The sequence below is a fragment of the Megascapheus bottae genome, chromosome 22 (assembly GCF_031878675.1).
Source record: "Megascapheus bottae isolate mThoBot1 chromosome 22, mThoBot2.hap1, whole genome shotgun sequence".
Taxonomy (NCBI): Eukaryota; Metazoa; Chordata; class Mammalia; order Rodentia; family Geomyidae; genus Megascapheus; species Megascapheus bottae.
In genome coordinates this window covers 14,940,152-14,960,557 of record NC_143530.1, presented here as the reverse complement: position 1 = coordinate 14,960,557, position 20,406 = coordinate 14,940,152, and the positions used below count along the sequence as shown (strand labels likewise).

Sequence of the window (20,406 nt, the reverse complement as noted above, 5' to 3'; positions counted from 1 at the left end):
AAACAACGTCTTTGCTCTGGTGATATTTGAATGAATGTGTTTTCTTAACATATACTGGTAAATTTTCTTGTTCAGAGCTTTGAAAAGCACCAATGTTCTTTTTTTCTGTCATTATAACAGAGCCTTCTGCCCCAAGACTGACCAGGAAAAAGTAAGTTTACAAATAAACATTAAGCCACTTGCCAGTGGCTTACACAACAGTATTAGCATTTCAGGAGGCTGAGATCTGAAAATCTCAATATGAAGCAAGCATGGGCAGGAACTTATGGGAATTTTATCTGCAATTAGCTACCAAAAAATACTGTTAGTAGGGCTGTGGCTCTAACCTTGGGCAAAAAAAGCTCAGAATAGCACCTAGGCATTGAGTTCAAGCCTTAGGACTGGCACACACACACAAAATAATAATCAGTACAAGAAATGGTTAGAATTGAATGTGTAACCGAAATTAAATTGTGCTAGATGGTATTTACTGCCTTTGGAGCACTGCTTATTTTCCAAGAAACAGAGGTGTGCCAGCTGGTAGAATCTCCTCAAGGAATCTAGCAGCAGTTACGTGCTCTGAGCTTCATCTGCGCCACAAGCGCTGGGCCAGGGCCAGGGCCCACTCTGGGAGGGCTAGGTGGAGCCATGTCTGTGTCCACAAAAGGCTCTTCTTTGGGGACATCCAGAAAGGACAACACATGTGCAAACAGGACAGAAAGCAAAGCCACCGAATTCTAGCTACAAAAGAAAATCCTGGCCTACTAGTTTCAATGGAGCCTCTTAGAAGCCAGCTTGAGGTCTAATGACATCTGAGTTGAAACAAAAACATTCGTCTCTCTGGTGTGTTCATTAAACAAATCTTTATTGAGCACCTACTCTGCGCCCAGCACTGCACTAGGTGCCATGGAGAACACAAGTATTAAGAGATGGCATCCACCTTCCAGGAGCTTACAAAACTAGAGGCAGAAGTAAGATGTATGTAGGACTCAGGCAGCATGTGATATATACAACATGGGCAACTCCGGGACAGTGTGGTGGCTAAGATTCCACCCAGATGCAGACGGCTGGGGGTGGTCTCTCAGAGCAGTGGGGGAGGAGCCAAAACTTGGATAAACAGGAAACAGGGGGAACAACTGGAATGGTTTAGAACAAAAACTGGGACCTCACTTTGGCTGGAGCAGGAGCCTGTGTTAAAACTGTGTCACGACAGGTGACCGGACTGAGCCAGGATTGGGGTTAGCTCCACAGGCAGTATAAAGACACTTGAGATCTTTCCTGACACAAAGGCCCAGGGACTTCTTGTTGCTGCCCCCTTCCCTCTTCTAAAAGACCCTGGCCACAGAGGAGGGCGGGTGACAGGAGTCCTGGAGATACTGATCAGATATTCCAAGGCAGGAGAAGTTTTACTCCAGTGGATATCAGACCTGGTGTTTTTAGATTCACAGATAGACAGATCACAAGGACGAATCTGCAGAGGGAATTCTTTAGAGATTGTGTCTGTTAACCCAAAGTCACATATATCTAGATCCTTCCTCTAAAGCCACAGAGAGCTCCAAAGAACCCCACCTCACCACACTCCGCCTCTGGAGCAGCCTTTACTCACTCTGAACTTCATCAAACAATTCCCATTGGCTCTCCAGGTGGCCAGCTGAAATGACACGGGAGCCTCAGTGGACTTGGAGTCAGTATTTCCAGCATTTTCATGTATTGTCTAGCTGAGTTAGGCAGGAGGAGGTCTGCTTAAAATGGAAGGTAGGCAAGAGTGAATTCAAGCAAGGGCAACCTACTAGGGAATGGAAAACAGCAAATGGCCTCAAGTATAATCAGTCTTCGTCTCCCCAGGCTAGCTGGCACAGAATGCCACATGGAACCAGAAAATGCTGCCTCAGCTCCTTATTCCACCAAGTGAGCTGGGGCAAAGGGTGGTGGGCATGAGGAAGGGAGTTCTCGTGGTCTTCAGGGGCAGAAGGTCCCATGGAAACCAGCAGGGCGGGGAAGAGCCTGATTAGGGCAGTACAACAGCACTGAGTGAGGCTTAGACCACCGCTGTGGGGAGGTAGGTGACAGTGGATTTGGGTTCCTCCTCTCCCTTGCTCCAGGGGCTCTAACCAGGCACCCCTTCTCCATCACAGAGTCCTGGAAGCCCATAGAAGTAAAGCTTCTTTGGGTGTGAGGCCCAGGCTAATGCCGGGACTTAAGGTCTCAGAAGGAGACGTGTTCCTGGCCACTTGAGCCACAGGAAGGGGACTAGCCGTCGGGTGAAGGTGGTGGTAAACGTGTAGATGAGTTCCTGCGACTCAGCATTAGTGAAAGTCACGGTGCCTCCTTCGTAATCCAGGGCAATACCCACTCTCCGGGGCCGCAGTGCCGGGAAAAGTTGGGCCTCGGGGCTGGTGTTGGCCCAGATGCCTGAAGAGGAGAGGCGCAGCGCCCACACTCCATCCTCTGGCCGCAGGGAGAGGTCTCCCTTTCTCTTCACAGTGTCTCTGGCCACCCCCACCATGCAGCTTTCCAGAACTTCCTCCTCCTCTTCCTCCTCTTCCTCTTCTTCATCTCCCAACGATTCTTCGTCTTCATCTGTTTCCCACTCATCATATCCGTCCTCATAGCCAGCTTCCTCTTCCTCCTCCTCCTCCTCCCCCTGTTCCTCCTCCTCTCCGTCATCTTCATCCTCAGACCAGCCCTCCCTTTCCACCTCCACTTCCCAGTATACCTTGCCCCAGGTGAACCCCTTACTGCCTAGCACCCCTGGCTCACAATCAAATTGCTGGGGGTACAAGGAGGAACCCTGGTACAGGCTGGTGTAGGTCACACATTTCCAGTCTTCTGACAGCTGGAGATACCCGCTGGCAGACTGTGGGTCCAGGGTGACACTTACTGTGGGGACAAGGGAAGAAAGGAAGAGCGTCACTAGTGTGCTGGAACCCTTTCCCCCAGTCTCCACAGCAAAAGCCAAGGGGTGCGATTCACCTCATGGACTGTGTGACCAGTGTTTCCTGGAGCTATGCAGTGGAGCAGAACTGAGCACCAGGGCTGAGGGAGGCTTCCGGTCTGTGGATGCCACGGCTGTTTCTCTCAATACAGGACCACATGGTCAAGCAAGGAGATGAAACTCAGCCTCAGGACAAGGAATGATGATAGGATCAAATCATCAAACATGGTGCACAGAAGGGTTAGATCATTAAGGAAGCCCATATGGACTAGAGAGTAGCAGAAATGCCAAGTGAGAATTTCTTTAGGGGGAGTTTTCTTTATTTGAGGTAAATGTGGGAAGAATATCTGGATACTCACCTGTCTTATATTCCAAGTCTCTCAGCAGCTTTCCTGGGGAGGGGGGAGAAATCAAAAGAACAGTAGTGACTTTCAAGCCCATTTCTTACTTGGATGGTACTATGACACGGCTCCATCCCTGATTACAAGGGAGAGTCAGCGACCCAGAACCCCTAAGAAGAGGGAGGCGGGGAATGAGAACCCTGAGAAGCCAGGGGGCCTTGCTCTACACGGTGGCCCAACCTGATTCCAGCCCTGGTGTTTTCCCCCAACCTTACCTTGGAATTGTGTCAGGCCTCGCTGCAAAGAGAGCAGTTTATCTGAAAATTCTCCTGTCTTCCTTTTAACCATGTGAGGGATGGGTTTCCCAATCCAGAACTTCTTCCGTGGATACCTGAGAAGATGATGGACACCTAATAACCTGTGACTAGACAGTTCTTGCTTATCTTCAGGACCATTATGAAGATTCATTCTCTAATGAGCTGAATGAGTCTACCTCCCACCAGGTGCCAGTGGCTCCCACCTATAATTCTAGATATTCAGGAGTCTGAGATCTGAGGATGATGGTTCAAAGCCAGCCCAGATGAAATACCACAAGAGCCAGAAGTGCAGCGGTAGCTCAAGTGACAGAGCACTAGCCTTGAGCAAAAAGAAACTCAGGGACAGTGCTAGAGTTCAAACCCCAAGACTGGCACACAGGAAAAAGAAAAACATGGGTCCAAGACTAGCTGAGCAGACTCCATCTGTGTGTACTCTTTTTCTAAGCCAGATTTCTCCTCTCCCTACTCTGCCCCTCACCTCAAGCAAAGACAGTGGGCCCAGGCGCTGGAGTTACACAGAGCTGTTTCACAGGGGTGGATCAACCACCAGCTTCCAAAGATGTATGCAGTATTAATCAGAGATATGTAGGTATCTTTGGCACTGTACCACTCCCCATTCACTGGAATGGTCAGAAAGAAACAACAGGGCAGAGGAATGAAATACAACATACTAAAGAAGCTCATTTACCTGTTGACGAAGTCTCTAGTGTCCTAGAAGAAAAGAAAGCACAGGCATTAATGTGATCAAGTAAGACTGCATTTGTATACAACCAATACACACAACAGTGAACAAAACCAGTGTGGTTCCTCCTCGCAAGCTGACGTTCTAGTAAAACAATGAAGACATACACAAAGAAAGTACAAGGATAGAAGCAACTGACAAGGCCAAGTGAAGACTGGTAAGAAAAGGGAAAGGGTTTAGGAAGAGCAAGCTCACCAAGGCATGGGTGGTAGGACTTTTGAATTTTATTCCATGTTAACCAGAAAGCCACCAAAGGGTTTCAAGCAGGGAAAAATATGTGTGATTTGCTTTCTATGAGGCTGATACTTTAAGGACCTCCGGAACCTATTCCTCCTTTCTCCTGCTTAATAGTCAAACTTGGTGCCATCCAGAAAACATTTCCCAAGTTCCCTCAATCATGTCTGGTCATGTGATTAAGTTCCAGCCAATGGGATATAAAAAAATGCAATGACTTCAAGTTCTAGATTTTTGTCCTTTAAGAAAAAAAATGAACAATTCTTCCTTTCTCCTTGGCTGGATTTTGGACAATTTTGGTGATAAACCCATCTTATACCACAGGGCTGAGAACAACATGGCTGGTAAAAGAATCAGAATTAGCCTCCCTAATGACCTGACAGATGTTTCCAGAACCCTCTACCTACCGCTGAACTGCTGAGACAAAACAAAACAAAACAAAAAAACTTGCTTTGTCTGAATTGCTATACTGCAGCTGGAAAGGAAAAAGTGAGGCAATGACCATAGGGAGACCAGTCTGGAAGTGGCTGCTGTAGGCCAGGGAAATGCAGATGGCAGGAACAAGGCAGTGGAGACAGGGGAGAAGCTACACCCTCCTGGAATAGCTGAGGCTGACTCAAAGACAGGCATACGGGCCAAGGATAATGGAGGACAGACCATGGCTTGAGCAGAAGGGAGAATGGTGGTGCTGTCTGTGTGAAGGAACAGTGGAAAGAGAGTGAGAGGAGGGGGTTTTCAGGAAATGCTGTTTAGATCCTCTTTTCTGAATCCAAAGCCACTACAGTACTCAATTTTAATGGATTTTTCTCCTACTCATTCCACATATTTTTTTTTTATTAATTATTAGTCTTTCCTACATGCCAGGCACTGATCTAGAAGCTTGGGAGACAATGGTGAAAAAAAGACACAAATCCCTACCTGTGTAGAGCAGACATCCTAGCAGAGGAAGCAGACAACAAACAACATAACAAATATAATCATGTAAGTGATAAGCATTATGGGAAAAGAGAGAGAGAACAGGTGAAGGGGGACTAGGAGAGGGCAGCTAATGTCTTTAAGGGGTTGATTATTAATTGGGCATTTAGTGGCTCACATGTAGGCTGAGAACTAAAGATCACAGTTCAAAGCTAGCACAGGCAGGAAAGTCCTCAAGACTCTTATCTCTAATTAACTACTTAGAAAAAGGCAGAAGTCACACAGTGGCTCAAGTGGTAGAGCACTAGCATTGAGCAAAAGACTGGCTCTGGTGACTCACTCTATACTCCTATCTATTCAGGAGGCTGAGATTTGAGGGTTGTGGTTCAAAGCCAGTCAGAACAGGAAAGTCCATGAAATTCTTACTTTCAATTAATCACTAGGAAACTGAAAGTGGCACTGGGGCTCAAAATGACAGAGCACTAGCCTTGAACAGAAAAGCTTCAGGACAGTGCCCAGTCCCCAAGTTCAAGCCTCAGAACTGGTGCACATACATAAAAAAGGTTGAGAACTTAGAAAACAAATGAAATCACCAAACCGTAGCTGCACAGCACTGTTGCAGAAAATACAGAAAGAACAGCAGGGCTTCACTCTAGGGTAGACAAGTCAGTGTTACACTCTGCCCTCAGAGGAGCAGCAATCTAGGCCTGCTCTGATCTCCCCATTCACCACCAGGTCCGGCTTCTTACCTGCATGAGCTCTGCGGCTGGCTGCCGTGCCTTGCCCTCCAGCTCAGAGATGACCACGGTCAGCCGGGCAAGCTCCCCGACACCCCGGGTCTTGAACTTCTCCCTGCCCTCTGTGAGCAGCTGCTCTAGGGTGGCCAGCTGGTCCAGAAGATGCTGCTCCCGCTTCTTTAGGAACTGGTGTCCTTGCTTAAACTCTGCCACGATGTACTGCCTCTGCTCCTGCAGCTTCTTCTGCAGGGACAGAAAGGGAGAAGGGTGAGGCCTCTGCCTAGGGGTGTAAGATGCCTCTAGGACCTGGGCTAGCTCTTCCCCTCTGACCCTCACTTAGGAGTTATTCAGCTTTGGATGTGGGGAAAGCCCTTGTGTGTTGATCCTCTTCTCAAAGACTACTAGTGTGGGACAGTACAACTGAATCTTGTCTCCTCGGTGAAACTGGACTGCCTGTGCTCATGGGCGGTGTCCTCTCCTGCCACTAAATCCCCTTGCCAAGTCCAGGGTCTGCCTGAGTCCTTAGTCTCTGCTGACTGATGTTTAACTACAAGGCGCCCATGCACACCAGGGCTTGAGGGAGCCCCTTGACTTGACAGCTATCTGTCTCCTTCTGCCCCTTCTCAGGGCCAAGACCCTATCTTCCCAAACATCCCCTCATGCCAACCTTCCCAGCACAAGACACTCCACAAAACTGGAACCATCGTATCCACTTTTCCCCACCCCACCCCCCAAAACCCAGCACTAATCAAGCACATAAGGCATTGCCTGTTTTTCACCCACAGCCACCACGGGCTTGGACGTCACTGGACAATCAAAGCTAGGCTCCCTTTCCCTCTCAGTTCAGACCCTATAGCCAGCTCCCTCCTTCTAAACCCTCTAGCTGCCCTCCATTCACGAACTCAAGTCTTTCCCTTACTTCTTTGAGAGCCAAGTCAGGCCTTCCTTAGTCCTCTGGTAGAAAGACTGCACCTGCTACACCTATATGTGGGCCCTGCAGCTGAGGTAAGCGTCATCTGGGGGACTAGAGGGGAGGAGTGTCCCTGGCTGACAGTTTGACCACCTACTCACAGGTCAGAAGAGAAATAGACCCCAAACCTAAAAGCACACGACTAACTCATATAACTAAGGCCCAGGTCCACCAGCTACCAGTCCTACATTCACCCTTCCTTGACCACTCCTAGAAATCTCTCCAGCTGCCAACAACTTGCCTGGCTCACTCTGCCCTGCCCAGCCCAGATAAACCATGTCCTTAGCAGCCCACTTACCAATGCGGCCAGGATATCTGCCTCTCCCTTTGCTTGGAAGCCCTGAATTTTATCTCTGTCTCGCCTTAGGATGCTCAGGTGGTTCAGAATTTTTTCCTGTGGGAAAACAAGCAGTGGAGACAGATGGATGCTCTGAGTGAGGACTCAGCCTGTGTCCTCAGCCAGAAGAGCGCGTTAGAGGAGTGTTAGCCAGGCCCCTGGAGGTGTGCAGGGCACAGTCTTGAGGAGGGAGCACTTACCCTCTGGGGCAAGGCGGCCTTCTCCACGAGGACGGCCGTGTGGGGCCGGTGCTCCCGGGACTCGCGGCACATCACGCACAGCAGCTTGCCGTCGTCCTCGCAATAGTAGTGCAGTTTCTCGTGGTGCCTCTCGCACAGCTTCACATCCTGCTGTTCGCGGGCCGCCTCTCCCGGCTGCCGACCCTTGTCCACCTTCAGACGCTCAATGTTCTCTACCAGACTGGCCAGCTGCCACACAGGCCGGATGTTCTCCTTCTTGAAAGGCTTCTTACAGAGGGGGCAGACAGGGCGGTTTCCTGAGACGGGGCGGACATCTGTGGTGCAGCTTCGGCAGAAGACATGGCCACAGTCAATGGTCACAGGGTCCCGCAGGTAATCAAGGCAGATGGAACAGGTCACCTCCTCTTCCAGACTGCGCAGGGGGGCCGATGTGGCCATCGTACCCTTAGCTCAAGCTCAAGGGGGTGGGGGATGGGGAGAGAGGTCCTCCGTTCACTGGCGGGGTTTCTCCTCCTTGAAAAACCAGACATAGAGTCAAGGACAATTAGAAAATCTAGTCCAACCCCCTGGTTTCACAGATGAGAAAACTGAGGACAGGATAAAGAGCAGTACTGCCCCAAGCCCACACCTGCCAGGACCCTTTCCTTCCGCTTGCCAGGGAGTTGCTCCAATGCACCAATCACAGCAGAACCATCAATCACTGACTGCTGGGGAATGATTATAATGAATGCCTACATCAGTGTTTACAGGGTGCTTGCTCCCCCACTCGTGCAGTGCACAGCTGTCCATCCATCTATGGTCCTGACAGAGCCAAGGACTCCTTTACTTAGCTCCTCTCCTTCAGATGTGAAGAATTAAGAGCACAGAGTTTTAAGCCCAAACTCAAAAGGCACCAAGGGTCTGTATGCGGTGGTCTCCTTTTGGAAGTGTTTCCCAGGACCACTGTGTGGTGGGGCTTCAGTTCACCCACCCTAGAAAAGCTGGGCTTGCTAAAGTCAACCTATCAGTGGAGCCTCGCCTGGTTACAATGGACACATTCTCAGCTCTGACTCCCCCATTAAGCTGGCCTGGCTGCTCCACTCCTCTGTTGCTCACAAGGGCAGACAGTCTCAACTGACCTCACGGTAGGGAGGCCAGCCCCAGCACTGTTCCCTCTGCTGGCCTAGACCATCTCCATGCCTCGAGGGAGGGCCTGCGGGAGCACAGGGAGGCCCTGCACAGCCCACAAAGGACTTGGCTCTTGCTGACCTTTTTCTGACCCATTTCTGACCAAGGTTACAAGGTTCCACACAATCTGACCTGAGGGCTACCTCCTCTCCATCCAGGGCTCTAGGACAACAAGAGAAGCCATCTTGAGTACTTGGAACCTTGATTTATCCATCTGTCAGAGGGGAAAGCTATATTTGCCTTCAAGTTCCTAATCAGAGGTGAAATACTTATGTCCTGTATGCTAAGCCTAAGCCTGGTCCACAGAAGGAAATCTAGGAGAACCCAGACCCTTAATTCCTAAACCTAGTGAGTGTTTAAATCACAAAGAGTTGAAAGTAATGGCAAGAAAGCAAATGAGGGGCCAAGTTGAGAGCACTGCCTAGTGGGAGAGTACATGCCTAGCATGCTCAAAGACCTGGGTTCAGTCCCTCAGTACCACATACAAAGAAAAAGCCAGAAGTGGTGCTGTGGCTCCAGTGGTACAGCTCTAGCCTTGAGAGAGCCCAAGGACAGTGCTCAGGCCCTGAGTTCAAGCCCCAGGACCAGGGGTGGGGGGGGGGGGCGGGGCGGAGAGAGCACATAAATGAGCAGAAGCAGCCACCAGACCATACGTACATCTGTAAACCAGGCCTTTTGGGAAGGGCAGGGGGTGGTAGCTCTGCTATGGATGCAGGGGAGGCAGTCAACAGAACCCAAAGGTAACTGTAAGCTTGAACCACAGGCAACACTATTACTGATAGCAGAATGAAGAGCACCCTTTGTCGATAGTGACATTAATGACCCAGGAATAAAAAGCAAGAATATAGTACCTATTAAGGATCTAATGTAATAATACATAAAAATGCTTTATTAAGGGGAAGTACTATTCAAATGTAAAGGAATAATTATACTGCTGATAATAAGGTCCAACTGAAAGCACTCACAGATTTAGATATGTGTGATGTTAAGAAACATAGTGAGTACGAAAAAACCCAAAACTATGTATGTACAAAACTCAAAGGAAGGGATCAAGAAATTTAATATCATGGCCCAAGAATATCAGAAATGTTAAGCTGGTTTCTGGTCCAGTTTCCTGATTTTACTTTTGAGGACTAAAAGGTGGTTCTGCAGTTCTTTCATTTAAAAGGGTTTGAAAGGAGGAAAAGAAAATGTTACTGGGTGATTTCTGTGGGCTTTGGTGCTGTTTCCTGCCACTTAGTTGAATGGCCTAAAAGTTTAAAAGCTGAGTTTTTTCACTGTGGAAGAGAAAATGTTATCAATAGGCATGGGGATTTATTTTGAATTGTACTGGAATAAAAGAACTATGAAGAGCTGAACTACTATTCCTCTTCCTGGCCTTAACCCGGGTTCCAATGGACCTTTAGACCTCTTGAAACAGCACACACATTACTGTAGATGTCTAGGGATCACAGGAGAACATAGCTAATAAGCATAAGAGGAGAAACAATCATAAACCTTCTGGATTTGTGAGTGGTAGAACATGTGATTAGCATGCATGAGCCCTGGATTTGACTCTGGCAACAAACAAAAACTGATGACAAAAAGAAGAACCATTTTTCCTCAGTCATTATAACACAAGGATTATCACGGATACAACGATTAGAAGAAAAGCTGGGGGGACAGGATGGTTCCCATAGTACCCCTCAATGGATTACTTCCTAATGTACTATGCTGAGAAGTCTAGGGCCCACCTCACACCACACAGGGCAAGTGGGCATGCTTCCTGACAGAGTACCACACACACTACACAGCAGCACCATGAAAAATGTCTTGAATGAACCTAAAGAAGCCCTTTGGGTTTAACTTCCAGTTTACAGGAAATGAGGGCTGTATGCAGAAGTGCTGAAAGAGGACCATGCCAAGAGGAAACAATCAGATAAATCCAGAATGCGGGGCATTCTATTAGACAACTGGCCTGCTCTTTTCAAATCAGAGGGGGGACATGTAACAAAATGCAAAAAAGCATTCTTGACTGAATCCTGATGGGGGGAGGAGCTTTTCAAAAAAAAAAAAACCTATCAAAGTAGTTTGGAGATCATTAAGAAAAATTTGAAAACAGAACTTATTTTCTTAATGGAACTTATTTTCTTAGTGGCATTTATTGAGATTTTATATATAAGCTAGTCTATTTTTCAGCAAAGGATGCGGCATTATTTAGTGCTTTGTGACTACAATTTAATTTGAAATGACTCAACAAACAATAAAAAATATTTTTTCTTAAGGGGAGAGGCTATAATTTTCTTTTATATTCTTAAAAGGGTCTGTAACCATACCTGTAATCCTGGCTACTCAGGAGGCTGAAATCAGAACAGCAGTTCAAATCCAGTGCAAGCAGAAGAGTCAGAGAGACAGGTCCATCTCCAAGATAACAAGCAAAAACCCAAGCTGGAGGTGTGTGGTTCAAGTGGTAGAGTGCCGGCAGAATGAGCAAGCAAACCAAACAAGTATGAAGCCCAGAGTTCAAACCCCAATAGGGAAGGAGGAGTCTGTACCCACCAAAAATATCAAACCACTTAATAAAAATCTACCACTTGAATAACCCAGGTTCAAGTTTAGCCTCAAGAACCCTCCTCACAGACAGCTAAGGGACACCCTTACCTTTCCCTGCTTCCCTTTTCCAGCAGTTCACCTCTCCCCTCCAGAGTCAAGCAAATGCATAAATACCTAACCCGAATTTGTCCACAGACTGGCAGGCCATGACACTGCAACTTCTTCTAGTACATTTTAGCATGTGGATGCTGGGCACGATTCTTGGCTGTGAGAATCACTGGAAGCTGCATGAATTGGCTGAGAAAGTGTGACTGTGAAGGTTCACACCTTGTTAGGCAGATACTTGTGCTCCTTGCCTCCACCCCTACCCTGGCCAAATCCCCAGAGAAAAGACAGCATTCCAGCCTCACTCTTCTCAACAGCAGGTGACTTTTGCCCCTACATGTACAAAACTCTCTCCACACTTTAGCTTCTCATGCTGCATTTTCCTCTAGACTCCATGCTGCCTTGGGTTCCCACAAACCACAGAGCAGCATTACAAAAGATATTGATTGCGTCAGGGCCGGGAGTTTGGCATAGTGGTAAAGTGTTTGCCTGGCTGCATGCACAAAAACCCGGGTTCGATTCCTCGGTACCATATACACAGAAAAAGCCAGAAGTGGTAGAATTTTAGCCTTGAGAAAGCCCAAGGATAGTGCTCTGGCCCTGAGTTCAAGCCCCAGGACTGGCAAAAAAGAAAAAAAAATATATATGTGTGCATATATATATATATATATATATATCCATTGCTCATTCCTGTAATCCTAGCACTGAGGAGGTTGAGATCTGATGATCTCAACTTTGATTTCTAATAAACTACTCAGTAAAAGTCAGAAGTTGTGCTGTGGCTCAGGTGGTAGTGGGTTAGCTTTGAGCAAAAGAAGCTCAGGGATGGCACCCAGGCTGGACTTCAAGCCTCAGACTAGCACCAAAAAAAAAAAAAAAAAAAAAAAAAAAGCCTAAAGTGGAGCTGTGGCTCAGTAACAGAGTACCAGCCTGGAGTAAAAATCTAATAGAAGGTACCCAGGCTGAGTTCAAACCCTAGTACTGGGAAAGAAAGAAAGAGGGGGGGGGGGGAGGGGGAGGGGGAGAGGGAGAGGGAGAGAAAGAAAGAGAAAAGAAAAGAAAAGACAGACAGACTTCCAGATGCATATGCTTAGGAAAGTACAAGGGCTTGGGTCTGAGTTCCAGCCTCCAGGATAGAGCCTGGGGGCTCTTTTGATTACCTCAGGCTCCTTCTTAAGTATGTACCTGGGCCTTGATTTCCCCCCAGTCATCAGCAGAATTTAGGACTCTGGGGCCTGTGGAGCCCCATTTAAGGACTCTTAGGGTTCCAGATTAAGACTCAACTTTTAATTTGAAAGAAGAAAATCCTCTTAGAAGTCAATTTCTGAGATACACAACAAATCTATAGGACAAAAAGCAAGTGATCATGCCACGAATCCTAGCTACTCAGGAGGCTGAGGTCCGAGGATGGAAAAATAAATAAAATGTTTAAAAAGCAAGTGATCTAAACATGTCATCTCCAGTGGCTACAGGTCTATGGTTGTGTCACAAGAGATCCTGTAAATGGATGGTGCAATTTCTAGGTCTTTAGGTTTCACTTTCTCTTCCCAGGAAGCACCAGTGGTGTCATGAAGGCAGCACAGGCCACACTCACCACCAGGGCCAGGCTCTGGACACTGAGTCCCACAGAAATCAGAGGCAGCCACCATGGGACATAGAGGAAACCAGGCTGTAAAGTTCCTTGTCTTGCAAATACCCACAGGGCAGCCCTGCCTTGGGAGGAAATAAAGTTGGATATTTTTCTGATTTTGAATCATGAATTAAGTTCTCTTATACCTCTAAGAATTGTCTTGTGTTCTGTACCTGGAAATACAAGAAGAAAATCTCTACCATCTAACAGGGTAACTTGCAACCCTGATGACTCACAGGAATCACCCAGAAAGGTTTCAACACAAATCCAGACCAAAGGAGCCAAGATGATGGAGGTCGTTTGGTTTGATATTTCAAAGCATACAGAAATTCCCCAAGTGATTCTATAGTTTGGTTGGGTCAGCAGAGAACCCCTTATTTACAGAGATGAGTTACATGAGGGTCACATCCTTGGTGTGCTGGAAGGAAAAGCACCTTCCACTGCTTCCCACCCTTAGGAGAGGGATCTGACCACCCCTGCCTGGAGGAAGAGGGTGGACGGGAGTGGATGAACTGATTGGATCTTCAGGGATGGAGCAAACTGGCAGGGTTTTGTGGGGGAGGGTAGAGGGGGGACACATTATGCAAGACTGTGAGATAGAATGACAATTCTGAATTTTATCCTGACAGCCCTGGGAAATCAGTGAAAGCTGAAGCAGGCAAGTAGCACAATTCATTCAACAGTCAAGAGGTATGTATGTATGTATGTATGTATGTATGTATGTAAGTCAGGCAAACAGGTCACAAAATCTGGGGTAGAGATATAGCCCAAGTGGTAGAGTGCCTGATAAGTGTGAAGCTCTAAGTTCAAACACTATTATCTCCAAAACTAAAAATAAAATAATAAAAATAAACGTAATAATAAATGGAAGGTAATGAAGTCCTTGTCAATTTTGTCTCTTACCTCTAGTGATATAACTCAATGATCTTTTAGGACTGCCATAGGACCCGTCAGTGGGGATGAGCAAACCCTCAAGGTTTCCAGCTTCAAATCTCACTGCTAGTGCTCTAGTTACTCCTCCCTTTGTCCCTCAAAAGCATCCCACTTAAGTACAAAGTGCAGTGTGCTCATACAAGCACCCTGATTTAAACTGTTACATGGTTTTCTGGTACCCAGGGATAAAGTCAAAACTCTTTCCCTTCTTTTCCTCTGAAAGCCTAAGATAATTTAGGCCCAGCCTTTACCTCCCAGCTCATCTCCTGCCCACTTCCCCCCACAACTCCATCTCAACCCAGAGCAAAACCCAACCCCTCTCCATGCCTTAAAGAAAGTGCCACAACTGTGCCTGCACAAGCCCTCTGAAAACACTATTCTCTCCCTACAGAATACCATCCCCTTCCTGCACAGCAAATCCTTTCAGCTTGAGTTCTCAGTGAACATCATTTCATCTGGTAGCCCTGTTCTGACCTGTCAGACTGGGGCCACGAGCATTCCCCAGCCCTGCTGCACCCCTCAACTTCAGTGTTAGGTTCCCATGTGCAAGTACAAAAGTTGGCTGAGGAAGCCAATATGTAAAGCTCAGGCAGAGCACATCCAATGCAAAGAAGCGGCTCCTTGAGCACGTGCTGAAGGAATGCAAGCAATCTCAGTATGTTTCTCCTCTCCATCAAGATGGGAAAGGACTAGCAAGGCACGTAAGAACAGCAGGCCACATATTACCTGTAGGTCACAGTGTCCAAGGTTGGCCCAGGAAGGTAGAGAACCCAGGAGAGAAAAGTCTGGGTCTGGGCAAATGGCATTAATATACAATCATAAACTATTTTTTCCTAGTTTTCAGTCTGAAATGAATAATCACTGTATTTTCTCTGTGTTGCTCTGTCTCTCTCTCTCTTTTTCTTTTTTTCTTTCTTTCTTATCCTATCCTAAACATCTTGATGAGGTTTATTCATGTGATGATGAGCTGATTTTGTTCACTTGCATTATGGCTATATGACATTTTGTACGTGTGTGAACACATACAACGTGGCCCTGGTCCTCATAGGAAGAACACAATCTGCTAGGATCTGACAGATATCCAACCTGCTCTCGGCCACCTGGGCCTTCCCTTAGGGATTCTGAGTTAGCACAAGCAGAATCTTCTTGGGCCCTCAACTGTAATTCTAACCTAAGCCTGCAGCAAACAGTCTTACATGAAGGCTCACCCAGCCTCAGTGAATCTGCTACACAGCCCAAGGCTAATTTTCTTTTATCTTTCTAGGCCTCGGTATCATCATGACAAAATACTGGGGAGAGTCCATAGGCCATTCATAGGGATAAGCTGAAATTAAAGTCTGGTAGGTACAACAGTATATTTACCAAATCAGAATCAATAGCTGAAATCTTTGGGTTAGAAATCCCTGGTGTTATGCCAGGCACTGGTAGCTTACATCTAGCTGAAATCGGGGGACAGCAGTTCCAAGACAGCAGAGGCAGCAAAGTCCATGAGACTCTTAACTACAATTAACCAGCAAAAAGCCCTGAAGTGGAGATGTGACTCAAGCAGTAGAGCAAAAAAGCAGAGGGACAGCACCCATGCTCTGAGTTCCATGTCCCAGGACCTGCACCAAAAAAAAAAAAAAAAAAAAAAGAAAAAGAAGGAAGAAAAAAGTCCTTGGTGGTTTGTGCTGATTTTGACAATATGGCTATCAGGAAGAAAAATATCTGTTTATTTAACTTAATGTTTTCAAGATTACAAATGGAGTCAGCCAACTCTACAATCATGGATGAGAGAGATGGAGATACTATAACCATTAATACTTGGTAGAAGGGGCATCTAAGCCAGTAGATGCCAGCAACTAAGGAGATATGACATGATTTGGTGGTATAGGGGACTGAGCCACTGCACCCACCATTGGTTGAGTGTAGTCTTCTGAACTTCCTGCCAAGGCTGGTCTGGAACTGCCCCATCTCCACCTCCCAAAGTAGCCAAGATTACAGGCTTGAACCACTGCGCCCATTAGAAGTTTCTATTTTTTTTCCCCCGCAATCCTGGGCCTTGAACTTGGGGCCTGGACTCTGTCCCTGAGCCTCTCTGTGCTCAAGACTAGCACTCTATTACTTGAACCTCAACACCACTTCTGGCTTTTTCTGAGCGTTTATTAGAGATAAGCGTCTCACAGACTTTCCTGCCGGGGCTAGCTTTGAATCACAATCCTCAGATCTTAAGCCTCCTGGGAGTTACCATTACAGGAATGAATCAGGCGCCTGATCTAGAAGTTACCAATTTTTCTTAACATTAAGATACATCTCAGTATCTTCAAAATATGATCAAAGGCACACCATAATTTAACTGACAAAATACTTTTCCCATAAGAGCACATAAAAGCCTCTCCTATTTGAGGTGTGGCCTGTCTCACTGTGTTCCTGGGACCATCTCCCTAACATGTGGCTCTCATCCTTTATTCTCTAGCTTGAAAATTCACAAGGAACACCAGCACTAGTGACCCATACTTGTAAGGAGGCTGAGATCTGAGGATCAGAGTTCAAAGCCAGCTCTGGCAGGAAAGTCTGTGAGTCTGTGAGACTTATCTCCTATTAATTACCAAAAAGCTGGAAATGGCACTGTGGTTCAAAGTAGTAGAGCAGTAGCCTTGAGCACAAAAACTCAGGGCCCATGTCCAGGCCCCGAGTTCAAACCACAGGACAAGCACAATCACAGGCACAGGCACAGGCACAGGCACAGGCACAGGCACACACACACACACACACACACACACACATACACAGGCACAAAACCCTCACAAGGCCCATCACCCCACAAGGCCCACCACAATCTGGTCCCGTTATCCACCTGGTCTCACTCCCCACTCTCCTCCCTTGCCCTTTCCCACCTCAATGTTTAGCAGGACTGGTCCCCTGTCTATTAGGTATTTGCTGTGTCCCTATAACAGATGCTGCAGCTCTGGAACACTGTGTGTCTACAGCTCACGATCACCCTACTTCCTAACTGGTATTTTATCTGTCTTCTCACTCAACCAGAAAATAAACCTAAGGGTCATGCCCCGATGATTTTTCCTTTAATCTCTAGAAATATGGCCCAAAGCAGGTTTGTTGGTGAAATCAGTATCATCCACTGATTGAGAACTTCTCCTTGTCCCTCTCTTTTACTACAGTCCCATCTCCCATTTCACCACAAGCTTCAACAACAGGCCTTAAGACTCATCGTTGCCACAATCGTTTATATCTCCCTACACAGACAGACACACACACACACACACACACACACACACCTATTTTGGGAAAAGGTCAAAAATCCATTTCTATCAAGCTGGCAATTCCTATCTAGATTCTAGCCTCTGTTATCCAAAAATAACTACTTCCCTTTCTTCATGTATTTTCTATTCTGATCCAAGGAGGGAGGAACCTCTAAGTCTGAAATCACCGCAAGAAAACTCAATTCAGATGCTTTACCTGAGGTTTGTAGTGTCTATAAAGCCAGACCAAGTCTGAGTCCACCCTGTTTGCCTATTGCAGAAAAACGACCACTGTCCTTGGGCCTTTGTTTCTTTACCTTTTAACATAAAGGAAGTGTTTTGCTGGGTGCTGGTGGCTCACACCTGTAATCAAAGTTCAAGGCTAACCTGGGCAGGAAAGGCCGTGAGACTCTTATCTCCAGTTAACCACAAGAAAACTGGAAATGGCGTTGTGGCTCAAAGTGGCAGAGCACTAGGCTCTGTGTTCAAGTCCCATGACCGACAAAAAAAAAAGTGTTCTACAGACTTTTCTGCCCAGATGGCTTTAAATCTTGAGCCTCAGATCTCAGCCTCCTGAATAGCTAGGATTACAGAGTGAACCACTGGCACCTGGCTGGCTCAAAGGTGTAACAATGTAAATAACAAAATAAATATTGGATTATAAATAAAAGGTTAAAATCTGAGTCCATACTCAGATATAAACAAATAACTAGATAAATGAATAGGGGAGAAGAAACAAATCTCTCATGAAGATGACTTTCACCAAATAATACATGCAAATGCTTGCCCTGGAGGCAGGGAGAGTAACTGCCCACTCTTAGGTATGGATTGAACACTATGACTTCCTGCCAAAGAACACAGTATGCACTGGAAGAGAAATACAGTATTTAACTTCAGAAATACAATATGTAAAACTTGGAGAAACTGGAAAAATAGGTGATTGAGATCAATACCAAGACACAAATCATGATAATAGCATGAAATCCTTGATATAATATAAATATGGCAATTCTTTTGTGAGTTTCCTCTAAATAATCTATAAACTCAGCCTCAGGAGGAAAACATCAGACAAATACTACTGAAAGACACCCTACAATATACATGCCCAAGGGCTATAGTTTCAAATATAATTATCCCTCAGAGGCATCTTGGCACTGCTAGGAGATGGTGAAAATTTTAAGAGGTGAGGCCCAGTGGGAGGTCCTTAGGTCATGGGATAGTATCCTAGAAGGAGCTTATGAAACTCCAGTCTATTTCTCTCCCTATTTCTTGCCCATGAGGTCAATTCACTCAAGAGCCCTCTCCCCACAATGGGCCTAAACCAATAGGGCCAATTGATTCTGGACTGAAACCTCCCAAAGTGTGTACCAAAATAAAAAAAAATTTAAAAAACTTTTTTTTTCTTTGTAAGTTAATTATCTCAGGAATTTGTTACAATGAAGAAAAGCTGATACAATGGTATTCCTCAAAAACTACCAAGGTCAACCAAAGTCTGAGAAATCTGCCAAAGACAAGAGGGACATAAGGAGACATAGCAACTAAATGCAATCTGGTAACCAAGATGTTAGGCAAAAAAGAAAATCTGAATATACTGTGGGCTTTGGACAATAATAATGAACCAAGCTGGGGCCCAGTAATCCTCATGCCTATAATCCTAGCAAGGTAGGAGGATGACATCTGAGGATCAGGCTGGGCTGGGAGGAAAAACCCAGGAGACACTTAATTCCAATTAACTACCAAAAATTGGAAGTGGAGTTGTGGCTCAAGTTGTAGAGTGCTAGCCCTGAGTGAAAAAAGCTGGGGGACAGCACCCAGAGTTCAAGCCACAGTACTAGCACTAATAATAGTAATAATAATAATAATAATAATAATAATAGCAGTGAATATGCCAGACTGATGTAAAAATGTTAATGAAAAGGAAAAGAGATTTACACTACCTGGGAATTCTGAATTACTTTTCCTCTATTATTTTGTAAATCTAAAACTGTTCTAAAATTCAAGTTGCAGTTTTGATTAACACTAAAGAAAGTCTCCTTTTAGAAAAGGTGGTTTAAAAAAAAACCGGTAAAATATGCTAAGGGTTATAATTTCAGCTAACAGTAGGTTCAGGAATGCATGAACAAATGTCCTTTCCTCTTTTGAAGCACATACAAACAGTTTGGTGTCAAAATCTGGAATCTACTGGTCATTTTTAAGTGTTTCCCTCCCATTTGCTTTACAAAGTTAAATTTATGCACTTTTATTTTTCTTAAAGCTAAACAACCAGAAAATGTGCATGGAAAAGACTCGGTTCCAAGTATATGTGGCTTAAATCAGTTTACTCTGATGTTTCAAGAAAAAGAGAGAGAGAGAGAGAGAGAGAGAGAGAGAGAGAGAGAGAGAGAGAGAGAGAGAGAGAGAGAGAGAGAGAGAGAGACAGAGAGAGAGACAGAGAGAGAGAGAGAGAGAATGGAAACCTGACTTTGATCATGCAGTGGGATTGGCCATCTACCTACAACGCTCCAAACCACCAGACCGTCATCCGGGTCCCGCGGACTTGGGGCTCCGGGGACTTGGAAAGGGGTCGGACACCGAAACGGAACAGGACTCTCCAGTTCGCGGCGCACCGAGGGCCCCGCGAGCGGGAGGGGCTCGGTCGGTGGGGAGGACGCCGCGCACTCGCCCCCTCCCCAGCTCCCCCGGGCGGCCTTGGCCCGGCTCTCTCTGCCCCTGGGCCTGGCGGCCGCATTCAATCGCCTCGACCTGGAGGCGCGTGTGTGCGATCGCGGTTCCGCGGCCTTTTGGATCGGATTCCCCCGCTACTCACGGGTCTAGAGCTCTGGGTGGCGAACCCCAGCGCCCCGGGGCGCTCGTCTCCCGCTCCGGTGTGTTCCGGGTCTCGTTCCTCCACGAGCCCGGCAGCGCGACAGGCGCGTCCCCGCCCCGTAATCTCCCGGCTCTTCGCTGCCCTCCGCCGAGATTTCTCTCGGGCCAGCTCCGGGATTGGGCCCTGCCGAACTCCGTCCTCCAATAGGAACTTTAGTTTCGTCTACGTCACCGATCACTGGGCAAATCCCCAGGCAGCCGCGGGGGGTGGGGCAGCGGGTCGGGTGC

At 46.7% G+C, this 20,406-nt stretch overlaps 1 protein-coding gene across 1 annotated transcript; it reads right to left on the bottom strand.

Moving 5' to 3' along the window:
• Nucleotides 1–820: 820 nt before the first annotated feature.
• Nucleotides 821–20,265, bottom strand: LOC150047977 (tripartite motif-containing protein 26). The gene is made up of 8 exons (XM_090356150.1): nucleotides 20,120–20,265; nucleotides 7,708–8,220; nucleotides 7,469–7,564; nucleotides 6,213–6,443; nucleotides 4,261–4,283; nucleotides 3,531–3,646; nucleotides 3,274–3,306; nucleotides 821–2,859 (listed from the first exon to the last, which is right to left on the bottom strand). Exons 2-8 carry the CDS (start codon nucleotides 8,143–8,145, stop codon nucleotides 2,177–2,179), a joined length of 1,620 nt encoding a protein of 539 aa, XP_090212276.1. The 5' UTR covers nucleotides 8,146–8,220; nucleotides 20,120–20,265; the 3' UTR covers nucleotides 821–2,176.
• Nucleotides 20,266–20,406: the final 141 nt, after the last annotated feature.

What these genes read in the sequence shown, in the direction of transcription:
- LOC150047977 (XM_090356150.1), bottom strand. Translation starts at nt 8,145, where the DNA reads ATGGCCACATCGGCCCCCCTGCGCAGTCTGGAAGAGGAGGTGACCTGT. An exon ending in AGGCCGCCTTGCCCCAGAGG is followed by an intron (nt 7,565 to 7,707) that starts GTAAGTGCTCCC and finishes GTTTTCCCACAG; the next exon opens with GAAAAAATTCTGAACCACCT. An exon ending in CAGCCGCAGAGCTCATGCAG is followed by an intron (nt 4,284 to 6,212) that starts GTAAGAAGCCGG and finishes CTTTTCTTCTAG; the next exon opens with GACACTAGAGACTTCGTCAA.